At 42.8% G+C, this 15,000-nt stretch overlaps 2 protein-coding genes across 2 annotated transcripts in view; both read right to left on the reverse strand.

The window, feature by feature from the left end:
• Positions 1-7,281: 7,281 nt before the first annotated feature.
• On the reverse strand, positions 7,282-10,689 carry pex11b (peroxisomal biogenesis factor 11 beta). Its single transcript, XM_083545262.1, has 5 exons — positions 10,574-10,689; positions 10,400-10,517; positions 9,623-9,738; positions 9,278-9,479; positions 7,282-8,891 (listed from the first exon to the last, which is right to left on the reverse strand). The coding sequence occupies exons 2-5, from the start codon at positions 10,453-10,455 to the stop codon at positions 8,513-8,515; spliced, it is 753 nt and encodes a 250-aa protein (XP_083401388.1). The 5' UTR covers positions 10,456-10,517; positions 10,574-10,689; the 3' UTR covers positions 7,282-8,512.
• Positions 10,690-11,833: 1,144 nt separating this feature from the next.
• rit1 (Ras-like without CAAX 1) overlaps positions 11,834-15,000 on the reverse strand; it is an 8,539-nt gene continuing 5,372 nt past the window's right edge. The window contains exons 4-6 of the mRNA XM_083545269.1: positions 14,967-15,000; positions 14,621-14,812; positions 11,834-14,318 (exon numbers count right to left, since the gene is read on the reverse strand). The exon at positions 14,967-15,000 is cut by the window's right edge and continues 40 nt beyond it. Of these exons, the coding sequence (XP_083401395.1) occupies positions 14,088-14,318; positions 14,621-14,812; positions 14,967-15,000 (457 nt within the window). The 3' untranslated portion in view covers positions 11,834-14,087. The remainder of the gene's footprint in view (positions 14,319-14,620; positions 14,813-14,966) is intronic.

The raw sequence follows: 15,000 nt of genomic DNA on the forward strand, positions 1-15,000 counted from the left end.
CGTCTCAAAAAGCTAATACAGAGTCACAAGAACGTTCTGCCTGCACACACACAAATCTCCACAAAATCTTCCCAGAAGAATGGACGTTATTCTATGAGTGAATGAAGACGAAATGTGTACAAAAGGATGAAGATCCCTGGTGTGAAGAACAGCTAACAGCAAGCAGGACATTAGTGAACTAGCAGTGGTTCCTAGCATTCGGATTCTTCTTATTTCCTTTTAGACGAAACAGGTGAAAGACTAATGATCTTTTTCTTTAAAAAAAATAATAAAATAGATATAAATGTTTTCTGTTCTTCAGAAAAGATTTTGCGTCGCAACTGTGGGTTTGTGTTTTTTTTGTAGATTTTGTTTTGTTGCGTGTTTTTTTCTTCAGTAAAACGATATTTGGAGCTTTAAAGTCGATTAAAAGAAAATCAGTCGTACATTGAGCACAGCGTGAGTGAACCGACCGTGACCGTGTCACTGCACAACAGCACCGAGGACAATGTTTTGAATCACTAAATGTGGATCTCTGGGGGGTTCTGAGGGTCCTTACATGACACATTGTTCTCATTAAGCATGATAAAAATGTTCAGATTCATTCAGGAGTTCACGCAGGTATTTAAAGGTTTTTAAAGCAGATGCCACGTTTACAGAAATGGAAAAGATCTCCTGCTATAGAGCTCTAATCCCTGTTGAAGACCTTTGGGATGACTTTTTCACCGTGACTGGACCCCAGACCTTCTCACCTCACCTCACCTACATCAGCACCCGAATCTCCACAAAATCTAGTGGAACATCTTCCCAGATGAGTAGAACTTATTTTAAGAGCAGATGGAGATGGAACGTGATCTTATGGTCAGGTGTCCACAAACTGTTGTCCGTGTAGTGTATTTTTTGGAGAATGCTCATGTTGGTAAAACACTTCCTGTTTAGTATCAGTGGATTGTATAAAACACATGATTGGTCTCCTGGAGGTGATGAAGTTCAGAGAGTTGAAACAAGTTCTTTGCTGGAGCTTCCTTGCTGCATTGCTGCCATAGCAACATCTAGCCATGCTGACAGAGCTGTTCTTAATGTACCGTCCATTAATGTTGATGTCAAAGGCGTCTTTTATTTATTTATTTATTATAAACCCCTTTAAGACTCTGTTTTCACTCGTCATGTTCAGATCGCTTCAGTTCCATTATGTAATGAGCAGAAACAGTTCCAGGATCATCCTTTAATGAGTTTATGTATATGTGCTGATTGAACCCCAGGCCTCGTTCTCCATTCAACATCTCAGAAAGATTATTAATGACTTAATGAACACGAATCCCCACAGCCGTAACACATATCTCCAGTTTCCCAGAGCAGTGGATCTTTCTACCTTCCATTCTTACTGATCCACCTACTTTTATTTCTTCTATCATTCCTTCCTTACTTCCTAACCTCCTTCCCTTTTCCCTTCCTTCCTTTTCCACTTACTTACTTACCTACTTACCTTCTCCATTCTCTCCTAATTTTCTTCTTTCCTTCCATCTTTTCTTTTTCTTTACTTCCTAACATTCATCCTTATTTACATACTTCCTTTTTTCCTTACCTATTTTCTTTATTTCTTCCTTACTCCATTCTCTCTATCTTTTCCTCCTCCTCCTTTTCCTCTTCCTACTTTCTAACTTCCTTACCAATTTCCTTACTTCCCTTTCTTTCTTCCCTCCTTTTTTATTTACTTACTTACCTACTTTTCCAAATTTTCTTCCTTCCTTCCTTCCTTCCTTCCTTCCTTCCTTCCTTCCTTCCTTCCTTCCTTCTGTCATTGTTTCCGTCTTTTCTTCTTTACTTCGTTACTTACAGTACTTCCCTACTTAACCACTTTCTTTCTTTCTTTATTCCTTCTTTTTTTACTTACTTACTTACCTATTTCCTTCATTCATTTCCTCCTTTGTTCCTTCCTTTCTGCTTGCCTACTTCATTTCTTTTTTGCTTCTTACCTTTCTTTACTTACCATCTCCCTTTCTTCTCTCTATCCTTTCTCCCTCCTCACATCCTTCTTCCTTTCTTCCATCCTTCTTTCCTTAATTATCTATTCTTTTTTTTTTTTTTTTACCTAATTTCCTTCCTTCCTTCTCTCGCTCCCTCCTTCTCTCGCTCCCTCACTGCATAATGAATTACTCCCTTCTAGCTTTATTTGCTGGGATTAAATCAGGAAGGATGTTTTTTTCTGAGAAGGTGTTTTCAGGTGGTTAAAAGCCGATGCAGAAGCTCAGGTGTGATGTTCAGGTGTTCACATGGTCCTGTAGTCTAAGTACAGTACAGGAACCAAAACGCTGATCTTTCCACAGCTCTTGTTACTTAGTAGAATGTAAACTTCGACCTTCAGCTGCACTAATAACCAACAAGCGCAATCACAGGATTATTAACATTCCTGGTGTAGCAGTAAGTTCAGCAGAGCTACACGGAGGGATCAGACTGCATTTCTTCATCAATCCGCTTAACTGTTTCAAACATCCAACAGCTCAGCAGAACAAAGTAGGAAACGTGACTCAGATCTGAACATTTGGCTCAAGACCGTCCACCTCAGTGCTGAACAGGAACAGGAAACCCTTTACCTCCCTGTGATAGAACTTAATATCACTAAAAGCCCAATATCGGAAAAACAGAAAAACATCCTAATACATTTAGAGAGCATTCGGATGATGTTTTGTGGTTCCTTCTAAATGAATAAAGATGGAGGTCAGAGTAGAGTGAAAAACTATACTTTTCATAAAGTAGCTTCAGAAAAACTTTCGTACCAGTTGTAGATGGACTGTTTTGAAGACCAAAGCTCCAGTGATCCTGGTGTCCAAAATCAATGCTTAAGATAAAGGAGACCCAGCCACATATCCAACGAGAGAGGTTTGTTAGCTTGTTGATCAGAGTTTTATCATCAAGATGCTTCACTAGATTTATGGAGATTCATTCAGCCACGAGTGTATTGAGGAGAGATGAAGAGGCCTGGGGGTGCAGTTAGTGTTCATATTCATCCAAAGCTCTAGAGCAGGAGATCTTCCACACACTGCCAAACCATGTAAAGCAGATCTTCGCGGATCTGGTTTTGTGCATAGACGTATTGTCATGCTGGAACAGGTTTGGGTCTCCTAGTTCAAGTGAAGGAGAAATTTTATACCACACCATCCAAAGACGTCCGATACATTTGTGTCCCCAACATTCAGAGGAAGAACTACATATGGGTGGAAAAGTCGGGTGTCCCAATACTTTTGGCAATGCAGAAGATATTAAAATACCTTAAAATAATAAACTCCAGCAAAAAAAAAATCATTTTTAATCACTAAACATTTGTTTTGCTGATGTCTGAAATCGAGCACCAGAATCCGCCATGATGCGCACATCCGGCGATTAAAACCGTCCGTGTGGAAACAAACCATACTTACTATTAAAAGCTTTTACAAGAATATTTTGTCTTCATGCTCTATGTTGAGTTTGGTTTCACGAATAATAAACATACATTTGCATAAAGCGTCAATATTTACACATGTTGATTAGAGTATTCAACACCTGAAAGGTATAAATGTATGGTACAGTTACAACTGATAAAAATGTGCGATTAAAGTGCTACACTACAATTGTCGCTAAAGTGTATGTGTGTGTGTGTGTGTGTGTGTGTGTGTGTGTGTGTGTGTGTGTGTGTGTGTGTGTTAGACCATGTGAGCTGTCACTGTCTGATCTCCTCTTACTCACAGTTCTCTGTACTCTGTTCTGTGCTGTACAGTTCACACCAAACACTAAGTGTGTGAGAATGATTCATAAACGAGTAGCAGCTCAGATAGTAATCACCGGTTATCAATGATGGCGATGATGATGGAGATCACTGGGGGGGTGTAAACAATCCGTCCTACACGGATATGCTTGCGTACGCTGAGTCACGTAAAATAATGGCTGTAGGTGATGGAGGCAGCGATAATAACGTGGCTGTGGTCAGAAGGTTATGAGGTCTGATAGAGAGAGAGATCAGGTGCAGACTGAAAGTGTAAACACAAGCAGAACCATCAGATCATGCAGGTTAAAGCTTCAGTCACATGGATCATGAAGCTTTTTAACACAAAAGTAACCCAGAATTTAAAATATTTATTTATTATTATATATTTTTACTGCTGCAGATCTGGTGGCAACCGGATTTGATACCCGGATTCACACACGGATGTTGAATCATACGTTTCGTCTTCGTATGCAGCAATAGATAAAAAAACCATGTTATAGTCTTCAAAAGTGTGTGTTGAATCACTGCTTCCTCCTTCTTGGATTTTTACAGAAATGAAAATGTGTGTGACGTTCCAGGGAGCAATAAAATGAGTATCTTTTCTTTCTATGGCTTTTTCTTGCGTCTGAATGAAAATGAACAGTGTTTATTCTCTCATTTGATATCCATGGAGATACTCAGCACGTGGGCACGTGGGTGTCTTCGATATCGTCACCGTGTTTTTGCACCACGGTCAGACTGCAGACGTGGGCGTCTGGTATTGACGGGTCGTTCTGGAACGATTCGAGTCTTTAAACCGACTCAGCAGAACGAGTCGTCTGGAGACCGATTCATTCATTTTGAACGAGTCTTTAATGAGTGGAAACATCTACAGAAATCTCAAGGATCTTCAGGGTGGTTTCCTATTGAAGAGAAATCCATCCATCATGAATGACGTCTAAACAATAAAGCACAGTGACAACCACACACACACACACACACACACACACACACACACACACACACACACACACACAGGAGGAAGCAGAGCTTTCAGTGATCAGCCCTGAGTGGAACCAGAGACAAAGAGGACAATTCTCTTATCTTCTGGGTGAGAAGGTGGACAAGTTCAGCATCTGTTCTTCTTCACTCTTCTTCTTCTGCTCTCGTTGTTATAATGTTTCAGATGTTCTAGATATAATACAACATGGTGTTACATCACAGTCTGAATGTGAATTAGAGAGATGGGAGAGAGAGAGAGAGAGAGAGAGAGAAAGAGAGAGAGAGAGAGAGAGAGATATAGGGACAGAGAGAGATTGGGAGAAAGATGGGTCAAGTGGGAGAGAGATATAGGGACAGAGAGAGATAAGATAGAGAGATATAAATGGGAATAGAGAGATAGTGAGACAGAGAGAGATTGAATAGAGAGAAAGATAGATAGAGAGACAGAGAGAGATCGAGAGACTAATTAGGTCTAATGAACTCTTGATGAATAAACATGCTGTGGGAGACCCTCCAGGTGTCAACAAACAAGCCCACATATACACACACACACACACACACACACACACACACACACACACAGAGCAGAAGTAAATGACTCACATGGAGGATTATTCACACCACATGGCCGTATGGGTTTAAAATTCGAGTCATGTGATCAGCAACTGATGCTGTGAACACTGTAAAGAGCCTCCAGTTCCAGTTCAACCCAAAGGTGTTCAGTGGGTTTGAGGAGGATAAGGAGGCTGAGGTGGTTGAGCAGGTTCAGGAGGTTAAAGAGGCTGAGATGGTTGAGAAGGTTGAGGAGGTTGAGGAGGTTAAGGAGACTGAGAAGGTTGAGAAGTTTAAGGAGGCTGAGAAGGTTGAGGAGGCTGAGGAGGTTGAGGAGGTTAAGGAGACTGAGAAGGTTGAGGAGTTTAAGGAGGCTGAGAAGGTTGAGGAGGAAGAGGAGGTTGAGGAGGCTGAGGAGGTTGAGGAGGAAGAAGAGGTTGAGGAGGCTGAGGAGGTTGAGGAGGAAGAGGATGTTGATGAGGTTGAGAATGTTGAGGTTCAAGCTCTGCCCAGGACACTCGAGTTGTTCCACTTCAACCTTTGCACTAAACCATGACTTTCTGAAGCTCAGGTTTGTGTAGATGATTATGGTCATGCTGGAACAGTTCCTGGGAATACAGCTGTGGTCAGACAATATGGAGAAGAATCCTATAAAGGTGTGATGATCAGGGACACACATACTTTTGGTGAATACCATAAACCCCTGATCATGATCATGATAGCTGGTTTTGTTAAAAGAAAACACACATACATTTTCTGTGTTCTGATTTTCTAGAAGTGTGAGAATGATGTGATTGAGAAGAACCTCAGGAACCTGAAGTTTTTGTTCAAACCAGTCGGGTTTTATTCAGCGTTTGGTTTATCGCCAGATAAACAGCTGGATCTGAAGAAGAACTCATTCTTCCTACTAACGATTTGTTTGTTTTTTGTACCCTACGTTTGCTAGATGCCTACACACAGTCTGTGTCTCAAACTGAGCTCGTGTGTGAGCCACATTAGCATACACCTATACTCATGGTGTGTGTGTGTGTGTGTGTGTGTGCGTGTGTGTGTGTGTTTGTAGGTGTCACAACATTGTTATTAAGCTTTTCAGCATCTTGTCAGTCTTAAGGTCTTTTTTATTGAATTTGGATGAACAATCTTTGTATAAAGAATAATGAGGACCAGTGCTGTACTCAAAAGTTCTTCCTTTCCACAGACAGATGATGCACAGGGGTGCCAATACTTCGTGCACAGGGTCAGAATGGCGTATATGAGTTTTATGAAATAAATTTACAAAAAAGTTCGGACAACTGGCAAAATATGATGTTTATGCGCCCCTTGGTGGTTACGTGGTACGTTGCAGGAGGAACATTTCTACCTGTGTGTGTGTGTTTTAAACTTCCTGCTAACTAGAGCAGAATTCAATAAAAACCAAGCAAAAGCTCCATCCTGACACTAATTAGGTGGATAAAATATGGCCAAAAGTTTGTGGACACCCAACCATAAGACTGATACCATCTCCATCTTCCACCATCTCCAACCCATGGAAAGCAGATCTTCGTGGAGCTGGATTTGTGCACAGGAGCATCGTCATGCTGTAACAGATTCGGGTCCCTTTCATGCTCCTGCACCAGAGACGTCCTGTACAATTGTGTGCCTCTGTTTTTGGTTTGGTTCAGTTTGCTGAGGAACCACGTGTGGTTGGAGAAGTCAGGTGTCCCAATACTTTTGGGCACACCGTGTGTATAAATTGAAATGTTTTGCTCTCATTTTTTCCTGCTTTGTTCCAGAGACTCTTCAGATATAAATAAAGCTGGGGGTAAATCCCACTGCATCAGTGAGTGCAAGAATTCTGATTAGGTTTTGTTTGGTTACAATTTTTCAGGTCCTGGAATAAGCTCCACCCAAAACAGGACAAAGGTGTTAAGCCCCGCCTCTTTTTCCTTATATGGCACATTAAAATATTTAGATTAAAAATTAGGGGACAAAAAAAACCAAAAGGTGTGTCAGTGATTTTATTGAAGAAGAAGGAAAAAAAACCCTGGTGTCTTTAAGAGGACGTGTTTATTTTGTTGTTGAGGAAAATAAAACGCGTGAAAACGTGTACGACGTCTGTAGTGAAACGACAAACAGTAATTCAGTTTATTATTAAGAGAAAAAAAACATTGCATTGAGCTAAAACTCGATTTGTTGAATAACAAACACTTTTATTTTCTGCAGAACAGTAAATCCTGAGGACACATTTTCCTCCATCAGAAATAAATCAGTTTCAGTAGGTTTCATCATCCGGTTTGTTCTGATTCCAAAAGTATTGGGACACCTGACTTTCCCGCCAGTATGCGGTTCTTCTGCAGACACTCAGCAGAAACTTGGACCACACAGTTTTAAATGCTGGAACATGAAATTCTCCACTTCGATTAAACTAGAAAACCAGTTCCAGCATCACAATGCCCCTGTGCACAAAGATCTCCATGGGTTGGAAATGTGTGGAGGATCTCCCTCATCCCTATCAAAGAACGTTGGGATGAACATGAATGCTGACTACATCTCCTACAGCCGTATCTGACTTCACTAACACCTCGAATGAAATCTCTAAAATCCAGAGGAACATCTTCCCAGAAGAGTGGAGCTTATTAGAAGAGCGACTGGAGACTAGATGTGGAATGAGATCCTCAATGGAATGGTCAGGTGTCCACAAACTTTTGACGATACAGTAAGGAACTTCTATCTCCAGATCACCTCGTATTAGACAGATAATAAAGATATCGAACGCAGTCTGTTGGGTATTTGAAGAGATGAGAGAAGATCAGTTATTTCCGCCGAGTCAGCACAAAAGTGTTAAAACCGTTTTACTAAAAATGATCTCGAATTACAGACTTACGACCAAAAACACACAAATAACGCAAATTTCCCAAATCAATTTAAAGGGATTGAAGTATCAGTGTACGGTGTTACTATAGAAACGATAGCGTATTAGCGCTAGCTTTAATTAGAAAATTTGCCAATTGACAACTTTGGACCAATCAGAATGGAGAATCCGGCAGCGCTGTAGTGTTGGAGAGAAATGTTACAAATAACACACACACACACACACACACACACACACACACACACACACACACACACGTTCTCCTCGTTATTATGCGCGCCGGTCCTCTGATGGTTGTGACATCATGGACACGCTCAGTCCTGATTGGTCGGTCGGGGAAATTCACGGCAGCGTCTCAGGTCACACTCGGGTCACGGCGTGAGGTTCATGGTGGGCTCACGGTGGATTTAGGGTTTGAGCTTGAGCCAGGGGTGCAGCAGTGTGAGGATGGACAGCAGGGACGAGGTGAGACCACACGCCCCGACGAACCCCGAGCCTGTGGGATAGAGACCCAGTTTGTCCAGCGGGATGAAGACGTCACACAGGTTCTTCAGCGTGTCCAGCAGGAGCGGAGGGTTGCTGCGCAGGACGGCTGAGAGCAGACGCAGCTGCTGCTGGATCCTGGCCGAGAAGACGGATGCACAGCGCGGCGTGGACGAGGAGGACTCGTCGTTCTCTACGGCCCCCGAGAGGTGCGCTTTGGACGTGCGCCGCTCACGCTCCATCAAACCGTGGATCTCGTACACGTCACGTGTCAAGTTCAGGATCAGAGCAAACAGGTAGTACCTACAGAGAGAGGGGGAGGGGTGAAGGGAAAGAAAAATAAACAGGAGAAAGAAGAAAGGAAGAAAAGAAGGAATGTGAACACGTGAGGATGCAAGGTTGAGAGACGTGATAACAGTATGGGAGGAGGAGAGATTGTGAGAACGAGAAATGTGTGGACGAAAATATGCAAGTGTATAAGCACGTGAATATGAGAAACGTGAGCATGAGAGGATAAGAGGACGTGAGGATGAGAGGATGATAAACGTGAAGAGGTGAGAACAAAGAGACATGAGGACGAGAGAAGGAGTGTATTTGAGAATGAGAAACATGAAGACGTGAGGACAAGTGAAGGAGAAACGTGAGGATAAGAAGAGAATAAAAGAGTGAGAGAAGGAGAAGAAGGTGACCTGAAGGATCTCTGACTCCACTTGTCCTGGTCGAGACGAGGCAGCAGTCCAGTCTTTCCGGCCCACAGCAGGTTATCACAGATGAAGTACATCACTCGGTTTAAATGAGACACGGTGATGCAGAGACGCAAGACGCAGTCGGAGAGATGAATCGCACGCTTCGCTGCTTCCAGAGCTTCAGCCGAGTTTCCTAACCGCATCACTGTACACACACACACACACACACGTGTCAATACGTCTGGAACAAAAAGATTTGACAGGAAAGGAGTGAGACATGCGCGAGACGTGAGGATGAGACACGTGCGAGACGTGAGGATGAGACACGTGCGAGACGTGAGGACGTACGCTTTCTGCTGAGACTCAGATGAGCTTCCAGCTGCTTGATGGTGCTTATCAGCTCAGCCGCAGCTCCTCCTTTGTGCAGTGTGTATCCGAGCAGGGTGCAGGCATACTGTGCTGCCCTGTTCACACACACACACACACACACACACACACACACACACACACACACACACACACACACAACCTACTTCATCAAACTTTCACTGAGAGAAATCTCTGAGATATACAGTGTGATTCTGGAGATAAACCATGTCCTGAATTTTCTTGTTCAGAGAAACACCTGACACCTCGGGCCTGGAGAAGCTTCAGGAGAATATTTCAGACAAACCCTTTAGAGAACCTTCAGAAGAATCCATAAGGAGAAACTTCAGAAGAACCCTGAGGACAGGGGGTTTCATTCCAACCAATAAAGAGTCACACCTGATCTGATTTTCATTTTCACACAATAAGATTTAAACTGGTATCATTTGGTGAGAACTTGCTTGCACCAGCCCTTTGTGGAAAAGATTGGACACCGGTGCCTTAGGAGAACCTTGAGAAGAACCCTTAGAGAACCTTGAGAAGAACCCTGAGGAGAACCTTGAGAAGAACCCTTAAGAGACCCTTCAGAAGAACCCTGAGGAGAACGTTTCTGGAGAACCTTCATGTGGACCTTTAGACCTGCACACACCTGATTCACCTCACACCATCTGTACATAACATGCAGGACACTGGTTCTACTGGAACCGACCTCAGGAACCTTCTGGATGAATTCAGGTCCACGCGGTCACGTGATCTCACCTGAACACGCGCTCTCGTGCTTGGCTCTGAGCGCTGAATCTCACCCACGTCTCCATGTCCACGCGCGTCCTCCTTCCCGCTGACCTTTACTCAGTAAAACACGCGTTTCTGCGCCGCTCTCACGTGCACACGTTCTAATGGCGCGCGTGTGAAGAGAGAGATTTCGGGTTTCACGCGCGTGTTTTTACCGCAAACGCAGCGGTTTTTATTTATTTATTTTATTTTGAATGCCAGTTTATCACTGACTTCCGGGTTACGGCTCCCGCAGAGGGACAAACTCGTCTCGCTCGCTGTATTGTACAATTGATGCGATTGGTTAAAAATAAATGGCGTCATATTTTAGACAAAATCATTTATTTATATATAAATATATCATTCCACTTTATAATGAGCTACCTTATATTAAATAAAGATACCAAACATACCAAATTAAGTTTTGTGCAAAAGTATTTGCCCCCACACCAACTCACTACTGAGGTCCTGTTTTTGCGTATTTTACTATAAATAATGTCTCAGATTCTTAAAAAAAAATTTTTTTCCCAAAACCAAAATAATTCTTTTAATTATTCCAGGAAAATGTTTATGCAGCACCTTAACTGCTGATGTAAAAAAGTAATCGCCCCCTGATCCCCCCTTCCATAATTATAGTAACTGCAACCAAACGCTTATAATATCTACCAGACTTTCACTGTGTAGGAACCCAGTTTTCTTCACTAAAACCCTTTTATTCAGCCACTTCGGAAATAATCTCTTTCAGGACGTTATCTCTTTAGCATCTCTTTCATTGATTAAGAGAAGTTCACTCAGGAACTGGAACAGAAGTCGTCCGCGCAGCATCATATGACCACCACCATGTTGCATGTGTACAATGTTTGACCTGAGAAACGCTGTGCTAACTTCATGCCAGTGGCCCTCAGTTCACAGTGTGTTATTCCTGATGGCTTGCCTGTGTATCAGGATCATCTGCCCATTCAATTTTTAAATCTGGCTAATTCGATTATAACAAATGTGCAGTATAGTTGCAGGCTTGAAGCATTTTTTTTTACTAAGATAAACAACGGTGGAAACTCAGCTACATTCATTTTAATCAAGAATCTCTAACAGGAGATTCAGAGTCTTCCAAAAAGGTTCTTTGTATTGTCATCTTGCTGCATCACCAACTTAAGCTTCATCACAAGTGTCCTTCAGGAGGTTATCTCTTTATGAGAGCTCAGAATTCAGGGTTATGAGAAGTTCTCTCAGGCCCTGTTGAAGAAAAGGCATGCCTGCAGCATCACACAACCACCACCATGTTTCATGTCTACAATGTTTGGACTGAAGTTTGTAATCTAGTGAACCAGTGTTGATTTATTTTTTTGATGGAGACTTAAAGCACTTTTGTATGTTTGCGAAATGGCATAAATGTGAACGTAAATTTGAAATAAAGACAGTTGCGAAAACTCAGCTACTCCCGTTTTTATTCAAGAATCTCTGATAAAAATAAATTAAGGAAAATAGCATTATAGCATCTGTGATCACACAATTAAGGAAAAAAAATTCTCACAATTCAACAAAACAAACAAAAAAACCCCACAACAATCAAACATACCATTTAGATTTTTTACGTGTAGTAATTGCACAAACCCCCCCCCCCCCCCCAAAAAAAAAACAAGGAGTCACATTTATACGCCGTCTAGAGGAAGTCAAACCTGTGGTGCTTCTCATCACTCTATAAGACGAAGGAACGATCCTGAGCGCTATGCTAATCTCCAACAGGACCTCGTTCTCCGTGACTAATCTCAGACATCAGTGTTCCAGTGATGAATCAATCAATCATTTTGTGTTTGTGTTTAACATCAGTATCATACGTTGCTCCTATAATAATGATATATACGTCCCTATGCTGCGTCTCTCAGGACTTTCCCCCGAGTTTGTGCTGCCATAAATAACACCAGTTTGCAAATGTTTCTCGAGACCTAATGACTCAGTACTTCCTTCTGAAGTGCACAGGGTTTAATATCGTGGCTTCTACAGGCACTCGGTACTGTTACAGGAGGATCTCTGGGGTATGAACCGTATCGGCTACGGACTTTTAAACCCAACCTGCAAAAGAGAACAGGACAAAGACCAAAAAAAAACTAATACTGGCATGAAAGAAAAACTTTACATAACATCTTTAATCTCCTGCACATGATCCTTCAACCTACTGAACCCAACCTATATATTATTTAAGCTACATCTCCAATCTCTTTCTTTCTCTCCATCTTTTTCTCACATTCTCTATACGCTCTAAAACTCTCACCCTCAGGGTCTGAAATCGTTTTTTTCTCCATATGCTACATACGCAAATCTGAAAACAAGAAGTCCCAACAGCTCTACCACAGGGTGATACTTAACCCCCTTCCCCCACAACAAAAAGTGGTAGGTTTGTTTGTAGTTTGTCTCGTGTGTGTGTGTGTGTGTGTGTGTGTGTGTGTGTGTGTGTGTGTGTGTGTGTGTGTGTGTGTGTGTGTGGAATCAATAATGCTGTTACTGTTAAATGTTCTGTCCAGTGGATTTCAGATCTCTGGCTGTAAAAAGTATAGAAACACAGAGACAAATTAATGCTCCTTCTGTTTCTACGCAACAAACTAGTGGATGAAAAGTTGTGTGGAGTCTATTTGTGTCTGTAACAGAAGATCTTGTGTAAGATGAAGAACAGAAGAGAAGATGTGATCAGACTCCCCTCACCCCCACACTCACACATTGAGTTGGAAGTTTAATGGTTTGGGTTTGTTTTGGAGCAGGGAAGTGAAAATGAACCAACATGGCAACCATTCTGTAGTTCAGCACCATGTGATTCCGTCTGGACTGCAGCTCATTGGAAGCGACTTCACCGTACAAGACGATGAGACGAAGCAACGAATACGTCTGAGTTCTGTGTGTCATTTAGAGAGCAGACAGACGTCTGGAGTGTATTTATCATGGAACGTTTTGCCCAGTCACTGCTCCTCAATCCTACTGAACTGCTCTGAGATGAAGAAACCTGCACCTAGTGAAGAACATGGTGTTTGGTGCATAGAAACAAAAGGAACTGGACGTGTCTCTCAAAAACTGTACATTGCTCCAAACACTCAATGAATATTTAATAGAAAAGGTAAATAAGAAGAGAAGCTCGGACTACAGGAGCTTCTTTTTCACACGCGTCGAAAAAAGCCACGAAGAACAGTATAAAACGATGATATCATAAAAATAGAATAAATGACGGTTATAAAACTCAGTGGTTTGCTGGAGAGAGAAAAAAACGATGTCATATCAGACCCTGGTGTAGACTCACTCACGTTCTTCATACTTCCTAAAAAAAACACTAAAACCACCTTCACGTCTTTACTACTTTCCTGTTTCACCCTGCTGGAGAATCGGAGGTACTACAGTTCTCCTGAACCTAGAAATAAAAATCATACGGTATGATCCCTGTATCTAACGTCAAGTTTAATACGTTTCACTACATACAGTATTAGGAAAAAGTCATCCTCTAGTGCTGTGTGTGTGTGTGTGTGTGTGTGTGTGTGTGTGTGTGTGTGTGTGTCCTGCACGTAGAAACGCTGGTGTCTGATGGAAGGCTTTTCAGAAGTGGTGTTTAATGGTAATAAATGGTAATGGATCTGGGGTAAGAGTTCAGGTGGAGGAGGACGGTGATGGAGTTAAGCGTCTCATCCCGTCACGTGACTCAGTGCTCGGAGTGCTGTTTCTTACGGAACGGTGCTTTGAGGCGACTCCAGAGCGAGCGGTTGCGTCTCGTCTTCCTCTCGCCGCTGCGCACCGCCTCGGCCTCGCGCTGCCGGATCTGACGCACCAGGGCGGCGAAAACCTCGTCGATGTAGTAACGGAATGCCGCAGACGTCTCGAAGAAGGGACACTGGAACTCCCTCGCCAGGTCCTTCCCTTCCTCTACTGACACCTGGTGGAGAGAGCAGGACACGTCACGTATATACACGCAAGACTACGAGTCTTTATCGACAGGAAAACACGGGCTGACGAGGAAACGAAGCTTCAGAACAGAAAGTTTCCTCCACGCCAAATCGTTTTACTGGTGTTGTGCCGTGAGATCTTCTGAAACAAAACAGCGTGTGAAACAGGTTTTTTTATTGTGGGGGCCACGCCCCATTTGGTCACACCCCCTTCATCCACATCTCCTTCATCTACACCTCCTTCATTTACATCTCCATGTGTGTGTGTGTGTGTGTGTGTGTGTGTGTGTACCTGTCTGAGCGGTGCGAGGTCTGATTTGTTTCCCACCAGGACCAGGGGCGTGTCCACGGTGCGCCTCACACGGCAGATCAGCTGCTTGAAGTGTCGAGCCTCCTGGAAGCTGCGCCGGTCCGTGATGGAGTAGGAGATGATGAAGCCTTCACCTGCACGCATGTACTGATCACGCATGGCTGTGAATTCGGCCTGCACACACACACACACACACACACACACACATTGAAATATATATGTGCATTAATCATCATCATAGTCACTGATCTCACAACTGCCGTTATAGAAATTTGGAAAAATCAGATTTCAGATTTAAACACGTCTGATGTCGTAGGAAATGTTGTACCTGTCCAGCCGTGTCCAAGATGTCCAGGTTCGCC

This window comes from Silurus aristotelis (assembly GCF_946808225.1).
Source record: "Silurus aristotelis genome assembly, chromosome: 6".
NCBI classification, from domain to species: domain Eukaryota; kingdom Metazoa; phylum Chordata; class Actinopteri; order Siluriformes; family Siluridae; genus Silurus; species Silurus aristotelis.

Coding starts and splice junctions, on each gene's coding strand:
- pex11b (XM_083545262.1), bottom strand. CDS start 10,455: ATGGAGACGTGGGTGAGATTCAGCGCTCAGAGCCAAGCACGAGAGCGC. Junction 9,739..10,399: donor GCACGAGAGCGCGTGTTCAG/GTGAGATCACGT, acceptor GTGTGTGAACAG/GGCAGCACAGTATGCCTGCA. Junction 8,892..9,277: donor TGGAGTCAGAGATCCTTCAG/GTCACCTTCTTC, acceptor CTCTCTCTGTAG/GTACTACCTGTTTGCTCTGA.